General features: G+C 43.4%; 1 protein-coding gene across 15 annotated transcripts in view; it reads left to right on the top strand.

Annotated features, from left to right (window-relative positions):
• LRRTM4 (leucine rich repeat transmembrane neuronal 4) overlaps window positions 1–10,225 on the top strand; it is a 419,106-nt gene that overhangs the window by 216,353 nt on the left and 192,528 nt on the right. For 10 of the 15 annotated variants that reach the window (XM_042886905.1, XM_042886904.1, XM_042886903.1 and 7 more), the window contains 4 exons: window positions 50–419; window positions 650–1,261; window positions 1,559–1,770; window positions 3,827–5,373. In XM_042886905.1, the coding sequence (XP_042742839.1) occupies window positions 1,767–1,770; window positions 3,827–5,373 (1,551 nt within the window). In that variant the 5' untranslated portion in view covers window positions 50–419; window positions 650–1,261; window positions 1,559–1,766. Of the gene's footprint in view, window positions 1–49; window positions 420–649; window positions 1,262–1,558; window positions 1,771–3,826; window positions 5,423–10,225 lie in introns of all 15 variants that reach the window. The other 5 variants (XM_042886899.1, XM_042886896.1, XM_042886897.1 and 2 more) reach the window with 5 other exon arrangements.

The following is a 10,225-nucleotide window of genomic DNA, read 5'->3' as shown; positions in this document are numbered from 1 at the left end:
TTTTCTTTTTTTTTTTTTTTTTTTTTTTTTTTTTTTTTTTGTAACCCAGGTTAAAAGTATTGGGGAACAGTCCAGTGCTGCCCTCTGAGATGGCTTTGAAACCCCAGAAGTCACGTCTGTGTTTGCATGGGCATCCATTGAGAGGTCTGTTTGCTGCTTGTGGTTAATGGGGCCAAACAGCAGCAGGTGAAAGCACTCTGCATGGTTCCTCACTGTCTCCAGATCCCTTTGGCTGAGGGAGAATTGACTCCAGCCCAGGTGAACCTGCCAGACAAATAGCAGAAGGTAAAGTGCAGCGGAAGCATCGCGTCTTGGATCCCAGCACAGGGCTGGAGCCTGCTGACATCCTGAGCAGCGTGAGAAGTCACTGCCTGGGAGCTGGGGGAGGCCAAGGGGGATGAATTCAGGAGAGAAAAAAGGTGAATTCTGCACCATCAGCTTTGTGTTCTCAAAATTGTTGCTTTGTTCATCATTGCTGATGGAAAAGAATCAACAATTCAACGCTTTAAAAAAAGGGACACCAGACTGTTTTCAGTGTGTTTACACTTGGATTTGCTGCATGTAACTGAATTCCTTATATGTGGATGATTAGTTTGTGTGTTTCCTGTTTCCCCTTGCCCTTAACATGACTTTCACTTTGAATCTGCAGGCATCCCTTTTCCTGTGCTCACCCAGAGAACGCAGGAAAATAAAATCAGTGTGGAGTGTGCTGAAGAAAAATATCCAGGTCAGGTGGATTAGAAAGAGATCCGGTACCAAATACACAGGGACCAGGTGTTGTTTTTTCAATGCTCTGTGCTCATTGCAAGAAAATCCACCCCATAAACATAGAACAATAGATGGAAGGCAGAAGGGTCCGGGGAGGGATGGTGGTAAGCGAGGCAATGCTGTATCTTTAATTTTCTTTTCTGAAGGAAGAAAGTCTGCATAGCAATGACAGGAGCACTTGTTCATGCCTTTAATGTGTGATCTGTTTTCTCCAGTGGAGGGCACTCAGTGTATCACAAACTAGAACATTAGCACCAACAAGCTCCAAAGCATCATCACTCTCTGGAAAGCCTTCTGAATTAGACAGGAGCTGCCTCTCAGCACAGCTACAAAACACTTTAAACCTGACCAGCTAAATGGATAAAGCTATCCTGCACAGTCTTTAACTGGGGGGTTACACGGCACGGGAGGCCTGCCTGCTTCGGGAGCTGGGAGCTGGAGATGGATTGCTGTGTCTGGGAATGGCAAAAGGCAGCAGAATGAGAGATGCTAGGTACCGGCAAAGCTTTTTTTTTCTTTTCTTTTTTTTTTTTCTTCTCGTTTCTCCCAGAGAAGTTGCTTTACCTTCGCGGTGTGCTGTAGCTTTTCCTTGCAGATTGCCACTTAATGCTGATGGTTCTCTGATGACTTACACAATGGCTCTCAGAGCTTAGAGTCCCTCCCTACCCCCCCCCGCCCCCCCCCACCTCTTACAGACTCCCCCCCATCCTTCGTCCTGTCTTCCCCACCCCCAGCCCCTTCCCTCTCCCTTTCCTTCCTCATCCCCAAAATTCTTGCTTGTCCTCTCTAGGGAACTTTGTGTGGGGCTCTGGCATGCACGCTGGATGGCGGTGATGCGAGCGGCAGCCGTGCTGTGACATGAAGATTTTGATGGTTTAAGGAAAAGAGCAGTTTTAAAAAGAAGAGAGAGGCAAAGGGGAAAAAGGCAAAAAGGGGAAGAGAGAGCAAAGAAAACAGCTGGCGAGAGGAAGAGGAGGACGGTTGTTGGTGACAAAAGGATGGGTAAGTGAACTTTTCTTGCTTGTTTGTCAGCACAGCTGCAGCTGTGTGGCATATTTTTTGTTCAGTTGGATTATTAGCTGTTCGGGAGGGGAAAACAGCCTAACCAGCAGCGCATTCCTGTGCCAGGTGACTCATTGTACTCATTGCTATTGTATTTTTAGATCATGCATTCACCCCCACACCTTCCCACCAAACGCACACACCTTTCCTCCTGCAGTGGTTTCGTATGTAATTAATGTGTGCATGCATGCATGGGGTGAAGGGCTGTATGTTCCTGTCTGTCCAACCACCCACACACCTGCACACATGATGCACAGAGGTACATGCATGCGTGAGGCAGCCCGCACCACATCTCTTCTGGGTTTCTATTCCTATTCCATGAGCCTGTAGTGGCATTATTCGGGCTGTCAGAACAGACTGTTAACACTTTGTGGTTAGGTGGGAAGCCAAAGGGAAGGGGTTGATTTGGTTCTATAGGTGGTTCTGAAAAGATGCGCCCTAATACTGCTGCTGGATTTCCAGCAGTCATTTGCCAGTCTTATTTTTTCAAGTGTGACAGGTTTATTTCCCTCCCTCCTTCCCCCCCCCCCCCAACCCCCAAGTCTGTAACAGCAAGAACATATTTCTAGCTGGCTGCTGCTGACACATAGGCAGTAGCAAAAAAATGAGAATTTAAATTAAAAATCCAACCTTAAAGTGAAAGGCAGAGATGCATAGTCAGGGGCGTGTTAGATGAGGAATTATTTTGTAGATTGCCCCCTTGGTTTAAAAGCAGATGAAATAACTGCAACACAAGGGTGGTTTTCTGTATGTGACAAATAATGAGGTGATTATTTATCAAGGAGATACTGGCCCTTAGAATATTTCCTACTGGAAGAATGTATCTTAATTCCTAGTAAGATTGCAACTCTGGACACAGAGGCATCAGTCCTAAAATCACTGCAGGCTGAGGAGAGCGTGCGTATGTGCTGGGGACTCTGACAGCCCCCTGCAGCCCCTTCCATAATTATTCAGAGAATGTAGAAAATAGCACTGTGGCCATGCAATGATATCGGTTCTACAGGAGAATTTTGACATCTGAAACGCAGAATCTTAATATGAGCAGGGCTGGGGAAAAGAGACGGCAGCTACAATACAGAAATTCCCCCCTTAAACTTTGGGTGTATTGCTGCTCTAAGGGCAGTGTTTATATGTAAGTATTTCTATGTATATTTTCACAGAGGATATGCAATGAATGTATACCAAAAATAGGAAGTGCTTAGGTATTCACCCCTCTGTGTAGATAACTTTAAGGCAGTAAGTGTTAAGGCTGTGGACTCATTTTAAATAAATGTCTCCTAACATTACCTTGTTACTCAGGTCCCGTGCTAGCATTTTATAGTAATACTTCCCAATATGATTGAACTTTGTTTCTGTGCATTTCTATGCATTTAAGGTACATGGAAATTAATGAACAAGTGAAACCTACTCTCAAATATAATTACTAAGTGTAAAAAGTAAAGCCTACAATTTTTAGTTTTACAATAAATGGGTGCATTAAAGACGGATCAAACTTTATGATAAGTAGATTCCTCACTTTTTGGGAGAACTGAACTTGCAATTGCTTTTATCAGGGAACATATTTAGCACCATGTAAATGCCAGAAGCTTTGCCTCATTTCCTTCCCAGCACTATGGAGCATTCAGCACAGTGACTTGACAAATATGTTTATTGTTAAAATCCCAGCATCTAGCGATAAGGATATACCAGCAGCCCTGAGAGATGATGTACAGGAGAACAGAAAATAGAGAATGGGCTCTTGGTCCTTCTAAGGGCTCATAAATCACACACAAGTAATTGAATAACGAGAGTAGTGCCGGTGATGGTGCAGGTAGGAGAGATGGCAAGCAAAGACATTTATACAACCAAAAGTGCAAGCCAGGACACAAACAGGTTGTCTTCAAAACCCACTGCTTCACGAAGGCTTTATCAGAAACCCCATGGATGTTAGAAACCCATTGCTGAATTATTTGGGTAGCTTTACAATGCACTTCTTTTTTTCTTTTTAATATTGTAGGTTTCCATTTAATTAAGCAGCTGAGGGGCATGAGTGTGGTGTTAGTGCTACTTCCTGTGGTGCTGCTTGTTGTGCTTGCGGGGGCTCAGCGAGCTTGCCCCAAGAACTGCAGATGCGATGGCAAGATTGTGTACTGCGAATCTCACGCGTTCAGAGACATCCCTCAGAATATTTCTGGAGGGTCTCAAGGCTTATCGTTGCGGTACAACAGCATTCAGAAGCTTAAATCGAATCAGTTTGCGGGCCTCAATCAGCTCATATGGCTTTATCTTGACCATAATTACATCAACTCCGTGGATGAGGATGCATTTCAGGGGATCCGCAGGCTGAAGGAATTAATTCTGAGCTCCAACAAAATTACCCATCTGCACAACAAAACGTTTCACCCAGTCCCCAACCTCCGCAACCTGGACCTCTCGTACAACAAGTTGCAGGTGCTGCAGTCTGAGCAGTTCAAAGGCCTTCGTAAGCTCTTGATCTTGCATTTGCGGTCTAACTCACTGAAATCCGTCCCGATCCGAGTTTTCCAAGACTGCCGTAACCTCGATTTTCTGGATTTGGGCTACAATCGCCTGCGGAGCTTATCCCGAAATGCTTTCGCTGGCCTTTTGAAGTTGACGGAGCTCCATTTGGAGCACAACCAGTTTTCTAAGATCAATTTCGCCCACTTCCCACGCCTCTTCAACCTTCGCTCAATTTACTTGCAGTGGAATAGGATCCGGTCTATCAGCCAAGGGTTAACGTGGACTTGGAGTTCCTTGCACAACTTGGATTTATCAGGAAATGACATTACAGGGATAGAGCCTGGGACGTTCCAGTGCCTCCCCAACCTACAAAAGTTGAACCTGGATTCCAACAAACTCACCAACATCTCTCAGGAGACCATCAATACATGGATCTCACTCATCTCCATCACTCTATCCGGAAATATGTGGGAATGTACTCGAAGCATTTGCCCTCTGTTCACTTGGCTTAAGAATTTCAAGGGAAATAAAGAAACCACTATGATATGTGCAGGCCCTAAACAAATCCAGGGTGAAAAAGTGAGCGATGCTGTGGAGACATACAATATCTGTGCCGAAATCCAGGTGGTGGTTACTGAAAGATCATATCAGGCTCCCAGAACCCCCCAGAGACCTGTCTTTATTCCTAAGCCTACCGTTTCCAAACTTGAAAGCAATCAGCCAACGTCTGTGGTGCCAAGCCCCTCCACTGACCTCCCAACACCTGCAGTGGAACCCGAATACGAGCACGTTTCCTTTCACAAAATCATTGCTGGGAGCGTGGCCCTCTTTCTTTCCGTGGCCATGATTTTGTTGGTTATCTACGTGTCATGGAAGCGCTATCCAGCCAGCATGAAGCAGCTCCAGCAGCACTCACTCATGAAGAGGCGCAGGAAAAAGGCCAGGGAGTCTGAAAGGCAAATGAACTCCCCTTTACAGGAGTATTACGTGGACTACAAGCCAACAAACTCTGAGACCATGGATGTATCCGTTAATGGATCTGGGCCCTGCACGTATACCATCTCTGGCTCCAGGGAATGTGAGGTATGAACCATGATCCTCCTAAAACCATTTCAGCTGCTGGGAAGGAGAGGTAAATGTTTGAAGCTCTTGAGGTGTCTCTAAATGCTAGAAAGATTAATGAGGTTTTTTTTTGCTTTAGGGTTTGCTCAGCATGCAAGGTTATCTCATTAAATTGTAGCAATCAGGGAAGTGACAGTGATTATTTTTGAACAATTCAGACTTAAAGTAGAATTAGTGTAAGATGAAGTAAACACCTATGATAAAAGAGAGGTGCATTATCCCCCTCTCATCTGCACCTATTTAATTATCGGTGGTAGCATGAGGCCCATCTTTCCTGTATTGCTAGAGGCAGAGAAGTTTAAGAACCTTTCTGTTTCAAAAATAAGCATGGAGTCCTCTCTGCTCCAGACCCCATGTCACATCTTTGGGGTTTTCTGATGCGTTTGGTGATAATGCCAAAGCTTTTCTGCATTTTCTGTCTGATTCAGGGGGTAAACCTGGAAACAGCAAGACTGCACCATAGGTTTGGGTTGAGCATTTACTTGTTTTGATAGATAACCAGGAACATCCATGCTTCTTCATTAGCTTATTGTAGATTTCAGCCTTGCAAAGGCCCCAGCTTAAACATCTGCAAATATCTGAGTTTGAGAGAGGGGTTTTCTCTTGGTTTTCCTATTTTAGTGAAAACTTTCAGATGCTTGGTGAAGGTTTAGCTTGAGATACAGCTCTAGTGAAGACAGTAGTTGCATGCATTTAAGGATGCAGTATAATTTTGATTTAGTAAGTATGGAGAAATACAAGTAAGAAAAGCTGTTGGTGTTTCTTTGCTCTGTTGTTAAGCTTTGGCTAGAAAATTCTGTAGTTTTTTGTTGCTGCGTTGTCATTGACACTATTTAATATGTATGTAAGAAACGTTTTTACTTGTGAATATAATTGCTTATTTATTCCTGATGAGGAGGATTTCCATGGTTACATTTCGGTACTCATTACTTAACTTTGTACGTGATTAGGAGGTCATGGTGGATTTTGGTTCCCTGGTTGTGGTTATCCTACCTGAATACACTGTCAGTGTGCCTGCTGACATTCAATCATATCTTTTTATGCACGTTGAATAGGCTATGGTAGATTCTGAGCAGTGAGGTAGTCTGAAAGGTGTGTTAAAGTTGAGCAGTGCTCAGCAGGCTGAGATTCTTGGATCCCCATTTTTGAAAATTGGATGTTTTGCACTTTCAGAAAATAGGGCTTCTGTATGATGTCTGGTATTTGGCACCTGAAATCACTATCTGAGTTTGGACCGCAGAACTAAGGGGAAGCAAAAATAGAGATGATTTGGGGTCTGGAGCAGCATTGCCTTCAGAAAGGGAAAAGCACCTATCGTGCCCTTGTCATTTCCACTAGCATTATGTGAATCAATGTGTGCTTTGGCTGCTTCTTTTCTGTTAGCAGTGCAAATAGAAATAAAAAGATGCTAACAAAGTTATTGTGAATTTTCACCAGCTGTCACAAGGAGCATTAATTTCACCTGAAAGGCTGCCTTGTTTTCCTGCTCAAGTTTAACACCACTAAAATGTCATTAGCTTCGGTATGGAGCTGTTTAATTTAAAGATGGTTTGGAGGACAGTTGAATCCCTGTGTCATATCCAAAAGTGCACGTAATGAAACCATTGTAAGGAAATTCGGATCGTAATTATAATGCACAAAAGATAAGGGGACACCTGCTGCTGTTTGGGAGGCTGAAATCCAAATAATTTGGATTATGGGAGATAAATAAATAGGTAGATAGACCTACCAGGTCTGATAACCGAAGGTCAGTATGGCATAATTTCTTCCTGCTGCTGCTGAGTGTTAGGCACAGCTTTAAACACAAGGGGACCCCAGCTCACCTGGTTTCCAGGTGCTGTTGCAGTGCCATAGCAGTTTGATTCAGCTGCTGCTCAGGTTAAGTTACGCTGGCTCACAAGTTTGCAGAAGTCAGGCTATTTATCCCATTATCATTGGGATTCCTCGTTGTGGTGTAAATTCAGGAAGCCTGTTCTGAATGCAGTAGTGCTGGGACTGGGAGAACATATGCTCTGTATCTGCATGGTATTAATAAGCGTTGGCTATTAGCACAGAGGACTGGAGGAGACAGAAAGCAGCGGATCACTGAAGACACATGTAGCAGCCATAAGCCCCCACTGAAATACTATCTTCAGCTTGGATTTAACATCCTTCGTCTCCATAGCTACAAGGTTCCACTTGTGAAAGGACACATATTCACTGTGCAGTACTTAGGAATGGTAAGAAAAAAATCCCTGTAGTATCTTCAGCAATGGAAAGGCTTAATGTTGCGGTGAAGGGAGGAAGAAAATGGAATATTTTGTTATCAATTTTTAATTTACCCAGATGTACCCGCTTGTGGGAAAACTATTACTAAAACTATTGCTTTGGACTTTGGACAAGTGAGACAGCTCAGGCTCATCCTCCCACGGGTCTGACTTGCTAATTCATTGGGCTCAGGCCAAGGTTTCCCCCAAAACAGGAACATGTAGAGGGAGAAGAGTACCTGGTTATCAAAATGAAAGCAGAGCAGTTGTCAGCATCAATTACTTAAGGTTCTATCGATTTTACTTCATTAATATTTTTCATATCAATATCTGCTCTCACACGCCAACCCATACACACCTTGAAGCACCGTGGATGTCTAAAACCTGCATATCTTTCTGTGAAGGGTTAATGGGTTAATTAGTTATGGGTTAATTCTGTGTTAACCTAGGAAAGAATATGCCTGAGTGTATTCCTCTGTTGGAAGCTGGTGATAATGGATGTTCCTGTGTGCAGCCTAGGGCTGTGCTGGACACAGCCATTACTGTCACAGCTCTGAATTTCTTTTTCAAGTATCCAGCTCTTCTCATATGTTGCCACCATCTTTCCATGGCAGAACTGGCTTTGGAGTAGCATGTTTAGGCATTCACACAGGTTCATTTTTTAACAGCAGCTGCACGTGTGAGTAAGTGGTGATGGTGGTTGTTCTGAGTTCAGCAAGATGCCTTGGCTGCACCAAAGCAACATGAGTGTGCGGGAGCTGCCCCGTGTTGGGTCATTATCTGCAAGCAGTGGGTGCCAGGGGCAATTTGCAAGGCTGCTTTTAACTCTGTGCTTTATGAATTATTTCTTGTACTACAGAGGCACAGCCAAAGTCAGGCTTGCTGTAAATGGGAGCAACTCTCTTGGCATCAGTGGGATTATAATCACTGACACCTGGCCCATGGTATTCTATTTAGTCTATTGGCAAAGCTTTCTAAAATAACTGGATGCTTATGATTTTGGCTCTCACCATCCAGTTAGCAGACTGCTGCTATCACATTTTGTTAGTTGCTTTGTGCTTGTGCTTCTTATTCCCTCTCTCTCTCATGTTTATTTGTACATTTGCTGAAGATCATGGAGCATAAAAAGCAATTTTATAAACCAAGCTAGAATGATGTGTTTCATACATAGCACACAGAATATCCACATATAACACACTATGTGGGGAGAAGGAACATCACTCCATAAATGTTTCCTCCTTTCTGCTAGGTTTTTCCTCTTCTGTTTCTCAGGCTGGCTGTTACTGAACAATCAACCACCAACCAACCAACCAAGTGAACATCTTTTCCATGTTAGCTGAGTACAGTTGATGTGAAACCTTTTGAGAGACAATTGACACAGACTCTGCAGTGTTGCTCTTTACACTTTCATGTCTCCATGTCTAACCATACCCCAGAGTTTGACAAACAAGCCCACCTGTTCACATACAAGAATGTCTCTGCTGTGATGCTTCTATGTTTTTCACTGGAGTGAAAACCAGGGCAGTTGTCACTTGCATTCATACTTGCTAAATCCGTTGCGCAAAATTGTGTTTGCTTTGAATTCTGCTTGCTCCCCTCTTGCCAGTGGGAAGAAATAGATTGGTAGAGAAATATAACATATGCAAACATATTGGGCTACAGTTGACCTCTTCTTTTTGAGCCTAATTTAAAAGGAAAAGCTGACGTGCCACTGTTGATTATCATATATTTATTAAACATCATACTGTGTTGTTTGCAGGAAGATGCAAAACGGGAAAAAAAAAAAAAGAAAAAAAAAGAAAAAAAAAAGAAGTCTTCTCTTTCCAGATGCTTGTTAGCCCAAGATTCCAGCTCTGGAAAGGTGGTTCTGTAACTCATTTTGGAAAGGATGTCCAGGATCTAAGCAAGATCTTATGGGACATGGTAGCCTCAGGGGAGAAAAGTCACTCAGTAGTTTGGCAGAGTGGTGGGTTTTGTTTGTCTTTTGTGTATGCTTTTTTAAGAACAGTGACAGTATTCCCTTTGGTCTTACATTCACATAAAGAAAATTTAGCAAGGACCTGACAGCAGAGGCTTAAGTTTTTACATGATCTGGTGTAATGTAAAAGGAAGGTGATTTTCCAGGTAGTGCAATGCAAAGAGAAGAACATGGCAAGTGGGAAGCAGTGATTGTTGGTTCCAAAGCCTACTGCCCTCATTTTAGGAGCTAAGGAGGAGGAGTCCTTAGTCCTCCTAGGAGGAAGTTCCAGTCGTCTTTTTTTTTTCTAATGACTGCATTTAGGAAAGCTGTAGGATGGCCCATGTTAGTTGAGCTCTCTCGTATCCTTTGGTGCTTTGGCTCTTCCTCCACCTCTCTGTGATTATCAGTGGACCTTAAGTTCCTGCTTGAAATGCAATGAAACTTTGTCACAAGCTCTGTTGTAGAAATTAGGCAAAGACTGAAGTAATAGTGGATTTCCTCCCTGCAGTGTTTCTGAAATATGTCAGAAGTGGGTCAGAGGAGAAACCTCTTAGGCACAGGGCCAGTGAGAGGTTTGAGCAGGAGGTAAATTTTGGAAATATCTTCA

This window comes from Lagopus leucura, unplaced genomic scaffold (assembly GCF_019238085.1).
Source record: "Lagopus leucura isolate 7727_CA_CO unplaced genomic scaffold, USGS_WTPT01 Super-Scaffold_100065, whole genome shotgun sequence".
NCBI lineage: Eukaryota > Metazoa > Chordata > Aves > Galliformes > Phasianidae > Lagopus > Lagopus leucura.
Note: the sequence above shows the minus strand (reverse complement) of the source record. Positions and strands in the feature narration are given on the sequence as shown.